At 44.6% G+C, this 20,455-nt stretch overlaps 1 protein-coding gene across 1 annotated transcript in view; it reads right to left on the reverse strand.

Moving 5' to 3' along the window:
- Window positions 1-5,522: 5,522 nt before the first annotated feature.
- SCGN (secretagogin, EF-hand calcium binding protein) overlaps window positions 5,523-20,455 on the reverse strand; it is a 30,995-nt gene continuing 16,062 nt past the window's right edge. Inside the window, exons 7-11 of the mRNA XM_052787868.1 lie at window positions 10,507-10,562; window positions 8,964-9,009; window positions 8,793-8,852; window positions 8,052-8,120; window positions 5,523-6,276 (exon numbers count right to left, since the gene is read on the reverse strand). Coding sequence (XP_052643828.1) covers window positions 6,148-6,276; window positions 8,052-8,120; window positions 8,793-8,852; window positions 8,964-9,009; window positions 10,507-10,562 — 360 coding nt within the window. The 3' untranslated portion in view covers window positions 5,523-6,147. The remainder of the gene's footprint in view (window positions 6,277-8,051; window positions 8,121-8,792; window positions 8,853-8,963; window positions 9,010-10,506; window positions 10,563-20,455) is intronic.

Below are 20,455 nucleotides of genomic sequence, written 5' to 3' on the forward strand. Positions count from 1 at the left end.
TGTCTGAAGTGGTTCCTCTTCCCCTAAACTGTGGCAACCAGCTGCCCTCGCTCTGGCTGCCAGCTGAAGCAGGGCTCCCCTAAACCACAGCTGCTACGATCCTCCAGGCTCTGCCGCCCGGCTCCTGCCCAGATCTTCATCTCAAAACAAGATTTCTCCAGGCACATCCTGCTGGCACGGAAAGCCCTGGCAGTCTGTTGGCTCCTGGTTTTTATGTGCTGGAGAAATGAACCCGTTTCCTAAGGATTAACAATGGTAAATAAAAACTGTTTGGCCACACCATCAAAGTTAGAGGCATGTTAGCCAAAGTGACAGATGACAACAATCTGTTCAAACAGCCACCCAAACGGGAATTCTGGGTGCATCTCTCTTCTCCATCTTTGTCTCTATGAGGTGCTGGGAGGGATGTCTTACACGAGACTTCGCAGGGAATCAAAAGACGAGGCCATGTTCTCCTTAGCTCCAACGACCGCAAGGAACCCCTTGATAACTGAGTTACAGCCCTTTATTCGTATAAAGCAGACACGGGCCTAGTAACGGCTTCTCTCAGATCTAGAGGTGTTCGACTGTGGTGTCAACTTGAGAGAGCCTTGATGCTGCTGCTTTTTAGCACTGGCACTCCTTAATTTAGAAACCCCCCGCTTTAAAAGTTTTAAAATGCATCTGGTAGTGGAGCCATGGCCACATCTCTGTCCGCCCTGAGCTGGCCTGGCTCCACCAGAGCCAAGGGGGCTCAGCTGGGGACACAGGACTAGGGCTCGTGCAACTTCTGCCTGCCCAGCAGCATTAAAACCCTTCTGCCACCTCACAGAGAAATGCGGGAAGGACAATTTCTTCAGACCCCATCAGCAGTGGAGACCTATTTCTCTCTTTACACTCTGGCATTGATTATTTTACAAAGCAGAACTGTGAAGAGTTGGTACAAACCTTACTGTACAGGGATAAGGGCTGCAGCTGCATTTAAAATTAATTTAGGGCTTAGATTCCTTGTGTTCCCCCATAACGCCTGGACGTCCTTCCCTGGGCTTTGTAACCAGGGTCTGGTGAGGGAAGACCTCAAAGGGGCAACCAGATTCACCCCAAAGTGCAGCCCATGCAGTCCCTCACGTCACCAACACCTTTAGCTCTCCTTTATTTGGGAACGTGGTGGCCATTATTGTAAACATACCCCTTGAAAGTACACTTCCAAACCGAGGCGTCTGGCTTTCAACATGCGGTTATGTGCTCTCATCTTCCATAACAGAAACCTTCCCCCAGTAAGACCCAGCATGTCGAAATCATTTGAGCCTCACAGCCGTGATGCCGGGCAGAGCAGGGACCCCAAACCGGGTGTCTTTGAGGCTAGGGCAGATGCCCGTTCTCCAGCCACGTTGCCTAATAACAGTAGCTCTAGTGGGCTGTGGTGACTCCATCACATCCTATCGAGTTCATTTTTTCCTGAAACAGCTAATCTAAAGAGATGCCAGAAATGCAGCCTGAACATTTGTCCGCACTGTGCGTGCCATCGCGCCGGCTGTTTTTCCTGGGCAGAGACATCCGCTCCAGTTCACCCATCACCTGTGCAAAGTTTCCAGCACAGCAGCAGGGCAGGGAAAAGCTTTTTTTTGGAGAACAGCAAATGTGAAGGAACAAACCCAAGAGGAAGGGCAACGCCTGAAGCTGGCGTAAAGGCTGAGCGTGGGGCAGGTGGGCAGCAGGATGCGTCACCATGGGATGAGCTCGTGAAAATCGGTGCTGCCCAGCTAAGTGAGAGAGGGCAGGGAAGTGGTTCTACCTCTGGGACCCAGTGGGAGCTCCCTGTAGATGCCTCTTGGCATTAGGCAAATGGTTCCCTTATTTTCTCTCATGATGGTTATAACTGGCACTCTTTTCTCCCCCTTTTCCCATGTGCAAATGTTGCTTAAAATGAGACACAATTCTCTACGGAATTACTGAAAATACAGGTGCCACGAAATGAGAGCTTTTCATTAGCAGTCAGTGTAGCCCTCATACAAAAATGACTTTCACAATTACTTTACCCCATGTAATTACACAGCAAAGCCCCATTTAACATCCACTACGTAACAGCAACTTTCTGTTTCAAATCAGATTAATGTAAGAGTTACCCAGCCATTTTAAGAGATAATAGCTGTAATTAAGGTGTTTCTCATGATGGGTTCCTATTATATTGTGGCAGATGATTCTCTGATAGTCTTGTTGGCTGCATTAGTCACAACTGTTTTCATTAATATTGACACTATTCTCTTGCCACACAAACAGAAAAGCAGATTAATCAAAATATTGTGCTGGTTTCCTATGCTCTGAGCCCTTCTTTGGGGCTGATGCTCAACTCAGCTTTCAGTAGGAATAAAAAGCAGTTTCTGTAAGATGTGCAGGCAGCTTCACCCATGTTATTTAAAGCAATATTGTGAGAACAAAGGGAGAGAATTATTTTACTGCAAATCTGAAAATAAAGCACTGGCGAAACTCAAATGTTACGATTTCTAAACATCTCATCTGGTTCCAGTTTGGGTGTCAGTGATGTGAGACTGCTGGAGTGTGTTCAGACTGGGGAATGAAGTGAGAGCATGTGCATTTGGGTTCATTATTATGGGGAAAAAATTGCACAGACCAAGGGACAAGATGGCACATGAGCAATTTGGCATTGTGAGGATGGCTCAGGAAATTGGGGGTCTCCAATGGCAGATCTCCATGGTGATGGTGCAGGATAAGCAAGCAGCTTGTCGAGGTCCAAAATGATGGGAGAAAAGATTGTGTCTTTGTAACATCATTTCCAGTGGAACCAATGAAGATAAACGAGGGATGGATTTGAGTTAAAAAGCCCCATAAATGTTCATTTTTCATGGGTATTGATTCTACACAGTCAACTGAAGCTGTCAGAGGCAGCATCTCCTGAATAAAGTTGTCATGACAAGTCATCCAGAAAAAAACCTATGTCAAGTGCCAAAAATGAGAAGGGCCAAGACGAGCAGGGAGCATGATGGGAGTGCAGGGCATAATCTCCAATAACTCACAGAGAAAAGGGAGGCAAAGGAATAGCTTTGCTTCAAGGAATTTCACACATTGATTTCCAGATCCAGCAATTTGCCAATTAAACAAGGAAAGGAAGAAACCAACATTAAAATGACACATTTGGGAGCACTGTGCCTATTGACCACTACACTTGGGGTAGCTAAATGTCTTTTGGAAATATACCTGTTAAATATGATGATGTAAGTCAGTTAAAATTGATTTCAGTAAATTTGCACACTGTGAAGAAATAGGATACTGTGAATCCCTTAATCCCAGTTTTCTAGAGAAAAACATGATAATACCAAGGGAAAATATCTTGGCAAACATTTTCATTCACTTTCTGCATTCAAATTCTAGTCACCAAGATGCAGGCTCCTAAATATTGTGATATCCGCAAAATTTTGTTGGCAGGGGATGCACTGATCGAACAGCCCCAAGCCTTCCTTGTGTACCTTCAACGTATTTACAGCACAGAAGGCATCATGGTGTGTAAATGCTTTTGGTTTTGTAGGCACTAAATTTTCATATAAATAACGGAAAACAGGTATTTTCATGTAACCATTCAAACGTGTATAATCCACACTGCACATAAAAGTACCCTTCAAATTTGCAAAATGGCAAATAGCTATGTTTTATCAAAATGTATTGCATTGCCTATCTATATATCTAGCAGCTTAAAGGGATGAAATCACCAGAGCCTGACACCAAAGGGCCTTACAGATCATTCATTACTGAAGTGAAAATAATAATTAAAAAAAATAAAAATCTCTGGAAGCAAGGAACACATCTTCTCTATGGGAAGTCTCAAAATGCCTATCATCTCCTGCAATAACATTGACTTTTAGAGGCTAGAGGGTTAGAAGAGCATGGCTCGTTAATAATTGCCTTGCTGACCTTTGTAATGTGGGCTTAAATCCCACTGCATCTCCTGACATTTTGTGTTGCTTATAGGTGACCTGCAGCTCACTTGGGCTGGAGTCCCACTGGGATATGGCTCTCCCTTATGGTCCCCACAAGCAAGGCAGCATGGATGCCTGTTTTCCTGCTCTCTAGTTTCTGTCCTGGACACAAAAAATATCCTCATGGGAATGCAAAACTAAGTCTTTTAAAATCATTAAAAAACCTCTTCTGAGTTCTGTATATAAAATTTTAATCTATGGCCCCCAATTACTTTTTGCTAATGTTTTGTAAAATGTTCTTGTAAATTCACTTACTGAAGGCTATGCACTTACTTTTTTAAAGCTAATAAAACTATTTGCATGAACTTGCAGAGAGGAAGGCTTCAGCAAACTCAGTATTAAAAAAAAAAATCCCAGAGCTGTACAAAAGAAGCAAAATACATTGTGACACCGACATATCAAATTCATTACTGCTCAGTGTCTGTTGAATAAAAACTATTGTCTGTAGAGGATGTGAAAAGCATAAGGTTTCAATAAAGATGAAGTGTTGTATAACTCTTGAAATGAGAGCTGTGGTTGTATACAGTCATTAAAAGATTATTTTCATTTTAGGTTAAAAGTTCCTGTATTTTTGGCAAGGCAAGGCAGGATATTCTTGAATTTGTACTTTAATAAATGAGAAAAAGTACTACTGATATCAGTAGGATTAAACAGGGGTAAAACAGAATGGACGTGTTTTAACTGAAAAATACAAATAGCATAAAGATCATACTTCTATGAGTGGAAATATATTGTAGGGGATGGTACGGAAATTGCTCCCATGTCCAAAGTAATAGAAACTGTAGTTTAAGAAAATAATAATAACAATGAGAATGATATAAAGACTGAACAAAGAGAGAAACAGAAGAATATACTTAAAGGCATAATTATTTTGGCCCATAAGTCACATCATATTGCAGGTACGATGCAAAGATGGTTGGTGATGCATTTAGCACTTGTTCTTATCATCAATGTAAATAGAAAATAAGCACATCCCTAAAGTTGTGTATGTTCTTAAGCTTTTTATTGACTCACGTCTCCATCTCTATTTGTGTCGACAGAAGGTAATTTCTGATTAATTTTTATAAAACTGAGTATAAAGGGAGTGTTTCATTGTACCATCTTCTGCAAAGAACATAACCAGAAAGACACTAGTAATGTCAAATCTGGGCCTCTCATCTGTCGGAGACATAAATGCTGAAGTGTGTGGGAATTTTGCCAACAACCCTTCCTCCACAGTTTTCTCTTCAGAAATGAAGAAAGGATCATTTGGGCATGATAGTGTAGGTGTGGCACTTTCCAAAAAACCAGTCAAAGCCTTTGGAATAGGGATATATGTGGCACAAATGCTGCTGCTGCGATTAGGCTCCAGGATCACACTCATGGCCCGGGATGGATGGGTAGCTTTAAGTTCAATACAGGTTAAAAGTCTTTACTAACTCTTACAGATTTAAAAAACTAAGCATGTGCTTAAGAGCTTTGCTCTAATTAGGCTTCTGTCCTTCCAGTTTTTCAGTTTATGGAAAACTGGTATATTGTTTCAGTTTGGATTGGAAGAAAGGCTGATAGGCATCACAAAACCTCTTGCCATTTAATGTGTTTTACGTAAAATGGTTACAATGTATGGTCTGCCAGTCTGTGGCAGATGGCTTTCCGTACATAACAGATAAACTCCAATCTTAATGAATTTCTGTAATTGCCATTTTTTATTTCTGCACATATACACTGTCATCCATCCAATATTTTAAATGCACAAACAAAGCGCGATGCTCACCAAAGGAATGACTTCACACGTAAGGCGACCATCAGAAACACCTAGCAGCTGCACTCCGAGAGCACCAACGTGGCATTTTTAAGGAGATGCTTGTCCCTATCCTAGGGGATGGGCAGGGCAGCATTTTGTGGGGAGCAGGAGAAGAAAAGCAACCCTTTTTCTGAGCAGCTGGTGTGCTCGTGGGCAGAGACATTGCTAAGGGGACCCACAAGCGGCGGCAGCAAGAGAACACCACAAAGGGACTGGCGGAGCGGGGAGGCTCTCCATGCGAATCCCACTCTGCCATGTCTTTGTGTGGCCACTCTCCAGCCCGGCGGCACGGTGCCCCGGCTCCCCACCGCTCGCACAGCAGCACGGACACACTTCTACGAGGAGCAGCAAGCAAATCTCACGAGGGAAACACAACCACGAGCACCCTCCTGGCTACGGGTTCATTTTAAGCCCGAGACACAAAGCCAGTTCGGATTTCTGAATTTTCCCATCCTTGTTCACGTCACAGTGGTTGAGCAGGATCTGGCGGAACTTGTCCAGGTCCACCCCACTAATGCTGGGCTGCAGGCAAAAGAGAAAAACATGGCTCAGAGAGAAAACAGCTCTGGATTTCCCCAGCCCTGTAAAGCAGCAGGCTGTGCAGCGGCTGGGAAATCCACCCATGGAGGAGTGACCAAACAGCCTGACCCCACATCAGCTCATACAATGTGGGGAAGTGAACAGAGCATGGGCTGCAAAAACAGAAGAGGTATGGGACTGTGAGTAACTGAAAGGAAATGCAACGTGATTTTTATGCTTAGTCAAGGCCATCAGTGTCTGATCCGTATCAAACAAAAGTCTGCAGAAAGTTGTTCAATACAGATCCCTGCACTACTGGACCTGTGCTTTCCTCTGGTTTCCTCTCTGAAACCTGGTACATGAGGAGTGATGTGGCATTTCTGTCAGCAGGCTACTATTTCACAGGCTAGCCAGCAACTTAAAAATACCTTTAGTGGATCAAACAAATGCTAAAGACATACTTTACAAGCTATATTGTCTCTGTATGCTCCTAATGCTGTACCACTTCCTCTGCTTCCCACTTTCTCAGGAGGAGATCAAATTCCCATGCACAGCTTGCAGTGCCCAAGGACGATGCCAATGAAGGGAAGTACAACCTTTGCTCCTTTGAACACACATGCATAGAGCACAAATCCAGCCTCCTGCCTGTCCTCACACCCTTCCCTACACACCACATGGCTATAATGTACATACACACGCAGCCATCAGCACACAGCTGCAGTCTTTGCTCTCCGCTAAATGGACATGGGAACGCAGGCATCCCTGCGTCGGGTCACATCGTGTAGAAATGCACCAGCTCAGGCTCAGGGGGAGCCAAAGACCAGACTATATTTACATCAAAAGCTCTGTCTTGGACTGTATCTGGAAACTCAAGGTAATCCAATGCAGACTGATTCTGCTGTCTCTAAGAAACTGGTGACACACAGGGCATGGTGCTCTTGACTAGAGGTAGAGCTCAAGTCATTTTCAAGTGTAGCCCTTTCTTTACTGAAAGGGTTGTCAGGCATCGGAACAGGCTGCCCAGGGAAGTGGTTGAATCACCATCCCTGGAGGTGTTCAAAAACCACGCAGACAAGGCACTTCAGGACATGGTTTAGTGGGCATGGTTGACAGTTGGACTCGATGGTCTTAAAGGTTTTTTCCAACCTAAACGATTCTATGATTCTGTGATTCTATGATGACCTAATAAACCATGAGGTCATGCTGGTGAGGACCATATCCGCAGTGAAAACAGAATCATAGAATCATAGAATCATAGAATCATAGAATCATTTTGGTTGGAAAAGACCTTTAAGATCATCGAGTCCAACTGTCAACCATGCCCACTAAACCATGCCCTGGAGTACCCTGTCCACTCGCTTTTTGAACACCTCCAGGGATGGTGATTCAACCACTTCCCTGGGCAGCCCATTCCAATGTTTGACAACCCTCTCAGTAAAAAAATTTTTCCTAATATCTAACTTCTGATGACTGATCCATGTCGACACAGTTTGTGATGCTGTAACATCTGCCTAATTCATAGTATGAGCTAGAATGGACCTTTCTTAAACACAGTTGCTGAGTGACGGTGTATTAATTTGTCAGGCAGAATTTCTGTGATATGGTGAAATGCTCTATAGTGTTTATGCTGAGACCACGACATTCATTTCTGCTGCTGATCCAAGTGAAATTTGACTCTGTGTTCTCACTAGCCTCTCTATTTACATAACTTTACCAAAACAAGTACCTTGCTCTCTGAAATATAAGGTATTAGTAAATAGAAAGAGCCATGAAGCTACCTTGACCAGTTCCATCATGTCTTTGACAAACCCATCCACTTCTGGGCCTTCAAGTGCTCCTGTTTTACTCTAAAAGATGGAATAAACATCAAAACACTCCAGTAAGTCAAAACCACAACATTTACCGGTCAGTAGGTCTACCTGGTCACTGAGCTCTATAGCACTAAGATCCCTTCCTTTTTCCCCAACCATCTCTTCCCCTCAAACGGGAGCAACATCTCCCACCATTTTGTGAGGCTTGCTGATCACCGCCACCCTGAGGGAGTTACGCGACTGTCAGAAGCGGCACTGAATTGCTGCTTTCTAACAGGCAGCTAGGTGGTCATGTCTGTCCTGGGCCAGACTCCCTAAATAACCCTTGGTTCAGTACTGGAAGGGGTTTTATTTCTCAAGGTGGTGGTGATGCAGGTCCCAAACTGCCCGAGACTGCTAGAGCTAAAGCCACCACCCCCTCTACAGCCCTTGCGTCTCCTGCAGAGAGATACTGCTAATGCAGCAGTGTTGGCCACGGCGATGGAGAAAGTCAAAATGGGTCCTTTGCCAGGAGGTCTCTGACCATCGCTCCCCTCTGTCCCCAACTTATCCCCCAGTCTGGTGCCTGGGCCCCTCTGGTCCATGGGCTCGGGCACAGCTGCAGCTCCTGAGTGACCCCACAGCACCCCGCGGGAGGAAGAAGTCTGAGCAGCGTATGCTAAATCTGTGTCATTTAAAGACCCCAAGGGAACAGCCTCTGGGACTCACGACATCGTAGTGTGCAAAGATCTTCTCAAAATCTCTCCTCCTTTCTTCTGTGCTGCAAGCCTGCATGTGGAGAGGACAAGCAAATGAAAAAAGAAAAAGATTCAAGTCTGGGCCCAGGTTATCTTAGCTGAGAGAGATGGGAACAATGCATCATAAAACTGAGCTACTTACATCCATTTTAAATTGAAGAAGGAAATTTTCCTGGAGTGCCAGAATCCTGAATGGAGAGATTTAAATTACAATCTTTCCGCTTTATCATCTGCACACAAAATATTCTGAACTCTTTTGGTTCGTAAAGCAAAGGGAATTTAGATTATAGGCCTTTAAAAAAGAAAATCGCCTGCGGGGTTATTTATGGAGGGCTGTTACAGGAACACACGCTTCCCTCCTTGTCTGACTGGGAATGGCAGCGCCCTTTGGCTCGCTGCAAATGTGTTTCTTAGCACCATTGCTTCTCCCAGAGCATTTCTGGTGCTCCAGCGCAATGGAGGTGGTCAGCCTCCAAAGCAAGAGCTACCAGACAATCATTGCTGGTAACTGGATTGTTGTGCTGCACTAGAGGAAAGAGTAATTTATCACTCTCTGTTGGAGGGACAATTGGTGGTTGTAAAAGTAAAGGACAAAGTAATACTGGCCTGAGCACTAAGACCAGCCAAATTCCTCTCCTTTCCCCTCCTCCCTCCCAAAGCCCCTCATAGCACCGATAAAGTCTTTTTTCTCTCCAGCCGCTCTGCTGACCCCAAGGGTTTTAGAGCCTGTGGCACAGGGCATGCTGAGCTGTGTCCCCATGCTGAAGGGTTTCAGGTATGAGAAATGCGTTCAGACCAGAGGGGAGCCTCAGTCGCCCTGGGTAATGGGCCTGTAGGGAACCCTATTTAAGAGGAAAATGCAAGGGCAAACCCCTTTATTCTCCATTCTGCCTCTATTTCTCTCTCTCTTCATATAGTCAGTGGTCAAAGGGAACTGCCACACGCACTGCAGTTATTTGTGCTGGCATTTGTTGTGATCCCAAGCAGAAAGTAACAGTGGCAAACCAGCACCTGTCTCCTCTCATCCCCCAAACCAGTGTTTTAAGACTGTACCTGCATGTTTAGTGTCCCATCCAGTCACTGCATGTACATTTACAGACAGAGGCATACTCTCTATCTGTATGCAGTGAAAATCACATAAAAGCCTCTGAGGTATCAAGGACAGAAAAGAGACAGAGGCCCGTGACTGAGTCCCCAGCTTCATTCACAAGCGTCTTCACCTTGTCTTTCCAAATACTTTCTTACTGCTGTTGGCAAACTCCTTTGTGGTGCCACTTTTATTCCTCAAACAAGCAGAAAAATTCTTTGCAGTCCCTGCTGCGCATAACGATGTGAAATAAATGCACATCTGTGACCCTGCTGAAGGGGATTGTCATCCTTCTTTTGGAGAAATGGTGTCACTGGCTGCTTCATCGCGTCCTGAGGAGCATCGCAGAGGTAGCACGGGTCATGCCAGAGTGTGTTGGTAATGCACAAACAGGTCCTGGCATTGCTCAGTGTCACCAGCTCTAGGTTCTCAGGCTATTGTGGTGGGGACCATGCGTTAGTGACCTGGGATACCTACATCAGAGCACCCGATTTAATTTGAAAGGAGGTAGGATTCAAATGCCCACAGGGAGATCATCACCTTGCCTGGATCTGCCATTGTGACCTAAAAAACCCCCATCAATATTATTAAAGCCTACCTTGCCAGGTCATTCAGGTCCAGCCGTCCATCTTTGTTTTTGTCAAAGATTTTCATCTAAAAATCAAGAAGACAGAGATAAAATAGATAGGCCATGAGGAAAGCACACATACAAAAAAGCCAACATACATTTTGCTCTGCCCTGTGCCCTCACCTCTGCTTGCTCGGGGTGCTTTGCCTGAGCCTCGGCCAGCACGGCATCCTCTGCTAACACCAGGTGCAAGGGTGGGACAAGAGCACAGCAAAACCCTCCTGCTTTCTGACAGCAAAATCCCAAGCAATCAAATACCAGCACCGCTCCCTTCCCGCCTTACGCGGGGATAAAGGCAGGTCTCCAGCAAACACCTTAAGAAACTAAATACTGGCCTTGCCATGGCCCCGAAAAAAATGCCGGAAAAAGGGGGGAACTTCCGAACACTTCCAGCTCGGCTCCATCCTTATCTTTGACTGTTGCTGTGGCTACCGAGCGGCTGAGGTGCAAATGTCACCTTCTGATAGACACTCAGGTCAGGGTTTTACGCTGCTAAAGCCAGTGGGCTTTGCTTGGCTCAAAGACTGCCATCGGAAAGTGCTAAGACTACGAAGAAGGTTCAGGCTGCCAATGTCAAGAGGTTAATCTGTGCCAATATAAAACTTACCCTTTCCTTAATATACCTTTTCCTTAATATGATCTTTTTGATGAGTCACCACTAGAAATTATTTATTTATTTATTGTATTTGGTACTGTGTTTCTCTGCAAGGCACAAAAATGAGTCTGTTACAGGGAAAGAGGGGGAGAAGTTTAATGAGTTGCAAACCTGAATAACTCATGGCTCAAAGTTCTAGAAAAAAATGTATTCCACATTGAAGCTGGGGGGGAAGCTTAATATTCTACTAAGACAGGTTGCCATCCTTTGCCAGATACTCAGTAATAGAATATGCATTAATCTTACCTTGATAAATCTCGTTTGCTTATTTAGTGGTTATAAGTAATCAAGTCACTACAAATCTTTTGTGTAATTGCACACGTGCTAGAGAAGGTCCATACCAGTCCCCATCTTGGGAGGCTTGGAGGGAGAGGACCATCCGCTATGACACAGCCTGAACACGTGGGAGCGAGCAGCAGGTCCCAAGCACTTCCCAGCAGTGAAATCAGGACAGAGCCTGAGACTTGCGTCAGGAGAGATAGTATCTGGCGAGCTGCCGTTTCTCAGGGAGACCTTGCCTATTTTGTCAGTGCTGCCTCCTCCCTGCCCCTTGCTCAAAGGCAGGCAGCTATGCTGAGGACAGGGAGTCTGTGGTACCCCTTTATTGCACTGGGTTTAGATTAAGATTCTGCGACAGGATTTTATTCCATTCATTATTCTAAGTGCTTTACACTACTGAGGTTTGGATGGGATTTTTGAAGAGCACTCGGTGTGGGCTCACTTTTCCTCCCGTCGAAAGACACTATAAAACTCCTATGAACGATTGAAGGCCCATATTGAGATCTTTGGAAAAATGACATCCTGATAGCCATGCGGGTGTTCAGTGGCACAAGGAAAGCCACTTTTCTGTCTCACTGGCCTCTGCCGAGCACGCACTCTGTGCAGAGCCACTAAATGACAGAAGAAAGGCTTCTGAATCTCTTTTGCTCTAGAGCGGGAGAGGTGAATAAAGCTGCTGAGCTATCCTAAGCGCTTCTCTCAGGCTGCATCAGTCCAAGTCGTCCCTCTCCAGCTTATCTAACTTTTTCCATCCTGTCTTCTGCCCCATCAGTTATCCCACTGCAATATGGGACTTTTCCCCGCTCTCTGCTGGGGCCACAATGGGGCAAGGCTGGAGGAAGGGATGGGAGCAGGAGCTGCCTTTGCTGGTGCCACTGAAAGGAGAAATGTCCTTGCAATGACAGCCTCCTGCTGCCATCAGAGAGACAAACCTGAGCTTTCAGTCCTTGGCTGATAAAGGAGTTATTCTGCAGGCAATAGAAAATGGTTAATGTTCCTTCTAGAAATAACTCATCCCAGATAAGATTTTAAAAGCCTCTCTCCAAATGGGACACCACTGCCTAACCTGATTTTGTTTGTTGTGTGAGGAGAGAGGGAGATACCCCTGCTAGTTCACTTTTGCAGACCTTCCACCACAGATGGCTTTGCAACATCCAGCTTGCTTACACTATTACTCTGAAAAATACTCCATAGACTATTGGTGCTAGAGAAAGCACCAACATTTGGGTGTTGGGAATACCATAGTCCCTCAGCTCTACAGTAACTTAAGTGCTTTTGAAAGTGTCGCTCTAAATCCCTCCACTGAGGCCACCGAGGAGCATTAGTTACACGTTCTGTAGGAAGTCACCATAAAGCGGGGCGCCTGGTGCGGTGGGAGAGGACAGCGTTTGGTGGGAAGCACGGGGAGAAGCTCTCTGCTGCCCAGGACAAGGCAGCTCCGGCTGAAGGCACTAGTCTTTTCTTCATGCAAAGGTACAATGTCCTTACCAAAACACACTAAAACTTACTGCCTTTAGCAGTCTTCGAACTTCACCCAGATTCTCCTACACATTTCTGAGTTCCTGAAAGTGTTTTTTATTTTCTTGCATTGTCTGACCATGGTGGCAGCTTCTGAGACCAGGCCAGATCTGGTGGTTCCCAATCCAAGAGGAAGACCTAGGGCCCATTTTTCGTTTCTTGTAGGCCTGAGACAAGCCACAAGTCACTTTTTCAGTGAAACATCTCAAGTCTCGTCTCTTTTTCCACAGAATAAATAAGTAAGCACCCTAGAGCAGCTGTTCTTGTCTTGGGACTTTGAGTGTCCCACCTGCCCTGCATCTGCTCTACTTTGTGGGTGCAGCACGTTTTCACAGTTTCAGAAGTCGCAAATAGCCAGGAGGCTGAAGAGCTTTGTGCACCCTTACTAGGGTGCACCTCTAATCTAGGCTAGATCAGAGGTGATGATTTAGATGTGAAAGTCTTTCTGCTTCATTACCAATTTTCCGAGCTGGTGGTTTTCAACTCTATCCATTTCTGAACCCTTTACAGTATTCCAGCAGTAGTGCAGATCCCATTAAAACACATTTAACTGCAGAGATAATATTTTCCTTAGTGGAATGCTTATTGAAAAGCCACATCCCCAGTCAATTGGCTTAGTTTGCACCCTATCTTTGAGCTTAACATTAAACTTTCAGTGGCTGACCATGTCTACTTAACAGCTAACCAGCTCCCCTCTCTGACCTCCTACATTCAGCTCTGCTTTTGCAATACCAAGAGCGAATCTTTGTGTTTTCAAGTTGTTTAGCCTTTTTCTGCAACAAGTATCCTGAATAAATGTTTCAAACATATGCAATATTTTGATTATCCATACCAGTCAAGAGGGAGAAAATAAAAGTCTGGTTGGAAGAGCTAGGCTGAGCTAATTCTTGTCCAGTGACTTCCATATGAAAGATGGAAAACATGTAGGGAAGATGGACTAGTGTTCACTGAATTAGTTCAGGTACCACAGCTAATAAGATAGACCTAATCCTATTAGCTGGACAACTGGAGCTCATGCATGCCCACTACATGGCAATCTATCTTGGGCTGCATTACTCGGGAAAAGCCTGGGGAAATGTTTATTAATTAAACTTTCAAATTTCAAGCACACGAGTGTTTGATCTGATCTGCTAATTGTGTATGTAAGCACACAAAGAATGACAGAGGGTACCCACCCCATGTGACAAAGCATACATCATGGGAGAAGCAGGTATTTGAAATTGTTATGAGATTGTTTCTAATTTAAACTTTTGCCTTTACACACCATCTTGATATGTTAAACTTGATGGATTTTCAGTTCACACTCTTGAAAGGTATATTTATGCTGCCAGGCTGATATGAAACATCTCCATGTGGTTAAGGATAAGGTCTGGCATGTTTAAATAGCACTCCGTTTTACTAAAAGCTTTGTTGCATCTAGCAGTATACTTTATAAAATGATGCATTTATTCTACTGTCAAGCTACCCCGTGTTTTAAAATGTTTGCACAAATTAATTCACTGACATTTTAATGGCAGTGCACCAAGGAAGCCTTAGTTCTGTTTGTTTGAAAGTAGTCCATGCACTCTGAGGCAGACAGAGCATAAGTAAAAGCTGGGTTTGCAAAATAAAAGTTGTTACATCTTGGTTTTTTAAGAGCAAAATCAAAACTGCCATTGGCTTTGGGTTCAGCAAAAGGAAATACCTCTGCTTTCCCAGTCCGGTGTTGTAAAGAAGGCCACTGAAACACCATGATATGACAAACACATGCGTGCTTTGAAGAGCAATATAAGATTATAAATCTGAATTATTTTCCATGACAGAGATAAGGAAGGAAGTAAACAACTAAAATAAATAGTTCTGCCATCTCTGGACTCACTAAAACCTGCTTTTAAACCTTCTCTGGTTCTGGTTCTCTGTGTGTAATAAAGTGTTTTATCCCTCAGGTGGGACACAGAAAGAGTCGGCTCTTGCCTGACCTCCTCCTGTCACAGATATGTACCTTGGGGGCACCTATACCTGACAGCTGTAACTAAAATTGGCCAGTGAGTACAAAAGTTATTAAGGGTGTATAAAGACAGGCACGTGCTCGAGCTGCAGGACTGCCTATGGTTTCTTTCCTTAGGGAAGGACGGGCGCATAAAGGCTTTTGCAGAGCGACAGAAGGGCCCTATGGCCAGCAAGTTACCCTCAGGACAAAAACTCAGTGCTCTGCCTGACCAGATTGCCTGTGGAATCTAGATGAGTCGTTCAGTGCAGGATTTCTAAGAGTGTTTTGGTTCCTAAAAGACCAAGGCGTTATCTGCTGGAGTTTTCAAAAGCCTGCAGGCTCCTGAGTTCTGTTGGTTTTGATCTTCAGAAATGAAGTTTCAGCTTTAATGGGATTTTCTGCTTCCCCTGGCTTATGCAGGAGCAAGTGTGGCACAAACCTGGAGATGACAGCACCACCAGGATTAAGTCTAGAAGGGAGACGGGAGGCAGATTTCCCTCCATTGTGTTCATCAGCTGTGTGGGTCCTCTATCACACACAGCAAAGCAACAAGAGGAATCGCACCCCCCCAAAGCCAGGAGGAAGCTCTCCAAGGATGGGGGGGCTCCCATAGATGGTGGCTGGGGTTAGGAGATGTGATGGTTGCAGTGCCAGTGCATCACTAGAGATGCAGTCTCTTGGGGGTCACGGCATCCTTACGGAGCTACCTGGGAGGGAGGCCGGCATGGACCACTACCAGGAGAAGGGACGTACAAAGACTGCTCCTTTAGGCAACCAGTCTTTTAGGCTATACTCCACTCCTGTCATATTTCTAGAGCTTTGGGAAGTGTGCTCCGTGTGTGAATGAACATAACGAACTCTGCTTAGGCTTTTGCCAATACAATAAATATTTGTCTTTCCTTTATTACACCATTTCTTTGGTGGTCATAAGAGACTTCATTAACACAGATAAGCTAACTTGGCCAGTAAGGTGTTAAGGGGCTAAATCACCTGGATTTTCTGTGCTCTGACTTCTATTTCCCTACATAAGTACACCAGCCTTGGCACTGACCACAGACAGACAGACAGACTTTCACAGCCAAACAAATGACCACACCGAGCCTCTAGCGTTGTCCTCGCTGCGGGGACAGGCAGCAGCCACAAAAGCACCAGAAATCCCCCCAAGGTACCGTAAAGGTAGTCCGCGATGCATACTCAAGGACGCAGACTGTCTTCAGGGAGAAGTCAACCTGTTCCCTGTTGCACTGAGAAGATGAGGAGCCCTCAGCTAGTCAGCTGCAGGCTTGTGTGCTCGGGGTACGTAGCTCAGTCCTCAGGAGAACCTTTGCAGATAAGCACGGCAAAACCCTGGCATCATTACAGGTGGGAAGATTTCTATATTGACTTCTCTGGGGCTAAGATTTCATACTCAGCCATTTCCATCTACAAACTTTCAAATGCTGTAGTTCATGACCAATGCTTGTTGAATTATTAGTTCACTTACATTATTGCCTCTCTAGAATTTTAGCTTGTAGTAGGCAAAGATGTTATGCTGGTTTGAGGGGGTTTATCCTTTACATTTTGCTAAAATATAATAATGCTCAAACTAAAGGACTTTCATACGCTCAGTCTGACATTATCAACATAAGGCAATGCAAAAAGTGAATGCCAGTGTTGCAGGTGTGACTGTTTCAGCAGTATATATAACTTAATTTGCTGAAGTTTGCCTCAGTAATGACCTTGCCCTGCATGTGGCTAGTAGACATTGGGATTATGTCCTGGTTTCAGCTGGGATAGAGTTAACTGTCTTCCTAGCAGCTGGTACAGTGCTATGTTTTGAGTTCAGTATGCGAAGAATGTTGATAACACTGATGTCTTCAGTTGTTGCTCAGTAGTGTTTAGACTAATGTCAAGGATTTTTCAGCTTCTCATGCCCAGCCAGTGAGAAAGCTGGAGGGGCACAAGAAGTTGGCACAGGACACAGCCAGGGCACCTGACCCAAACTGGCCAACGGGGTATTCCATACCATGGGACGTCCCATCCAGGATAGGAACGGGGAAGTGGGGGCAGGGATTCGCCGCTCGGGGACTGGCGGGGTGTCGGTCGGCGGGTGGTGAGCAATTGCACTGCACATCATTTGTGCATTCCAATCCTTTCATTATTGCTGTTGTCATTTTATTAGTGTTATCATTATCATTATTAGTTTCTTCTTTTTCTGTTCTATTAAACCGTTCTTATCTCAACCCACGGGTTTTGCTTCTTTTCCTGATTTTCTCCCCCATCCCACTGGGTGGGGGGGAGTGAGTGAGCGGCTGCGTGGTGTTTAGTTGCTGGCTGGGGTTAAACCACAACAGATTACAAACTAGAAGTAGCATGCTGCTATCCGGGAAGCTATGAGCTATCAGTGTTTCTATGAACAAGGTAATAGCATATGCCAAGATGCAAAAGTTGAGTGAGAATTTTGTTCTTACCAAACAAAAAAGGATGAATACTTAATTTCATCTGAAACTATGTCTTAATTCCAGTTCGTGTTCTGGCATTTACAATATTCTGCTTAAGTACCCAGCTACGTGCATGCACAGATATGGAAGCCGTCACTCATGACAAAATGTTGTCAAACACACGTGTGAGCTGGGTAGTCATGGGCTGAAACTTCACCAGGACCCAGAAGCCTAATAATAGCTTGACTTTGGGGGCTGAGGGGAGGTTGGGAGGGATTGGGAAAGGTTGTTAGTACTACTGTCATCCTCCACAGCCTCCTTCTCATCATGAAGCACCAAGGGGGCAAATCTTCATTTCTCCAGCTTGTGTTACTTCAGGAAGGCAGAACATTCTCACCATGCTCTTAAAAACCTCCATTTTCAGCTATGCCCACCCTTTCTCCCAGAGCACACGTTGCAGGACCCCTGGGGCATCTTCTCATGGCCCCGAGAGGCTCAGAGCAATACGAGGTTTTGCTTCAGCCTCCGAGCACCTGCTCCCTGCCAACAGCTCAGTCTATGCCCATGGGAAGGCGACAAACCTACAGAATCTTTTCAAGGATTCAGAACTGCACGTGACTGTATCTTCTCATGCAAGTGGGTGCATGTAAATAAATATTAATACACACTTAATGACTATTAATACAAACATATATATACATAGGCATGAAAACTAACAAGAACTGTGCCTGCAAAGGGGCTTCCTCAGCACAGGGTTGCTACTTTAATTCCCCCATGAAGAGTCTTGAGAACTCAAATGTTTTTCTTTCGTGACTTTCCCCAGTGGTTTTAGTGCTCTTTAAGATTTGATTTAGCAGACTCACAGGGCTTGTGCAATGCCAACGTGTTCACTACCTGTTTTCTTTCCAAGAGTTCATCACTCGTTCATCAAATCCCTGATCTATATCAGTGTTCTCCGAAGAGAGGATGTCAAGGTCACAAGGAAACAGAATAGCCTCTTAAGAAATGTCTCCTAAGCAACCTGAAAAAGTGATGTTCCTTTCTAGAGACAACCAATCTCTTCCAAAAGACATACTTTCTCCCTCTTCCCAGGTTTTTTTTAATGTGGTGTAAGATCATTCATAGCAGCATAAGTAAGTGGCAAGTATTTAGCATGCCCTGGTGGGTATGATGTCTGCTCACACCTCCCACAAGCTAAAGCTGCAAATACCCAACACAGAATCATAAATTGCCTTTTTTTCTTTTTTTTTTCTCATGCTTGGGCTAGCTTCTTTAAAATGATAGTTTCTTTTTCCCTTTATCCCTATGTCCAGAAGGCTCTAGGGTCCACTCAGTATATCAGTAGCTGCTTAAGATGTGTGCAGCCGGCTAAGGATGTACAGAAAAGAGAGCAGAGATCTGTAAATTCCTCTGGAGACAGATGGGGTTATAGCTCCTTAGGACACAGCTGATTTCAACTGAATGTTATTACAGTGGCACTTGAAAGCCCTGAGTTGGATAGACAGGCCACCCTGAGAGACCCTGTAGCTGTGTGCAGCAGAAACAGGCCCTTGTCCCAAAGACCTTGGGCTCTAAACAGATAAAAGCGTGGGAGCAAAGCGGTAGGGGAGAGAAATACAAGTGTTTCCATTCTGCAGTAAAGGAATTGGTGCTGCCAGTTGCTGAAGATACACCAGAAAGTCTGCGAAAGCCTCAGGAATGAAATGTAAGGGCCACTGTCCACCTGTTTTCCCAGACGGTGGTGATGGTGGCAGAGTCCCATCAGGACTCCCCGTTCCACACGGAAACCAGAGAGAAAGCAAAGAGCTCTCATTGCCCTGGGCCTTGACATCGTACCTTTGCTCTTGGCTCCTCGAGTCACTTCTCGCTTTTTAATCCAGCCCTGCAAATGTAAGACTGAATCTTTCTTCCCTACTTATAATTTTGCCCTCCTGCTTCAGATAAGTTCCCATGCAATCACTTCATGCAGCTTATCTGCTACTATAGAGATGCTATTCATGTGGATACTTTGCTGAGACGTACAGAATTCATACCCTCTATTTTACTACAGCATATCACAGGGTAAGATTACGTGTGTTGTATTTCCACCCTGCCTTAGCTCTTGGGATCAGGTGTGTTTGTAAACATCCTTGATCTTCAGTTTATAGCAAAGAATCGCAAGGAAAAAAAATCATCTGCCATATCCTTATTTTCTAATAACCATTAACATCCCTGATTCTTTCGGCATTGCAGCTTTGCAAACTTTTGTGCTCACGAGCCAGGTTTGCATTTCAGATCATAGATTTCCCCAGATATACAAAGCATCCCTTTTCCCAGATCAAACCTTATCCTGTAACGTAGAGACTAAACTACCTCTCCAAAGATACAAAGCCAATCTATAAAAAAACACGGGAATAGAAACCAGACCTCCTGGCTGTCTGCCCTGGGCTGCATTGATATCTAGCTGTGTTGGGGCAGCAGAAATCGCAGATCTTTCTTGGGACATTATGGGAAAGGGAAAGGAGTTGAAAGAAATGAACCGCCCAATGTCTACAAGCTTCAGATCACCTGTTCCCCAGCACCTGATCAGAGATTAGCCACTGGGGATGGAAACCTTAATGGAGCAGCATAAAAGCTATTTGCTACCTGCAAATACTACCAGAAAGATTTTTGTTCTAGCTGTAGCTTCTGGCATTTTATTGTTTTCAAGCTCTGCCAGTTGGAAAATAATTTCTGTAGCTTGCATTCCTCTCCCTTCACTGTCCTATAAATATGAAAAAGAATCTACACTCTTCTGTAATGGTACAGTTTTTCACTTTGCTCTAAAGGGTCACATTTCTAGGCACAGATGCATCATGCATACATAACGTGCTAGTGCGTAATATGTGGAGAGCTCCTTGTTTGCTTGCATACCAAGCTGGTTTTTAGGTACAAACACAGATTTTGTGCCAAGAATCAAGGCAGTCCCATCTGAAAATCATTTAGAAAATTGCAATGGTAGATGTCTGCTAGTGGAAATCAAATAATACCCTTGAGAATGACTTCAGAAATGAGCTTTTTTTTTTTTCTTTTCTTGTTTTTAAATGATTAGATATAATA

Source organism: Harpia harpyja, chromosome 5 (assembly GCF_026419915.1).
Source record: "Harpia harpyja isolate bHarHar1 chromosome 5, bHarHar1 primary haplotype, whole genome shotgun sequence".
Taxonomy (NCBI): domain Eukaryota; kingdom Metazoa; phylum Chordata; class Aves; order Accipitriformes; family Accipitridae; genus Harpia; species Harpia harpyja.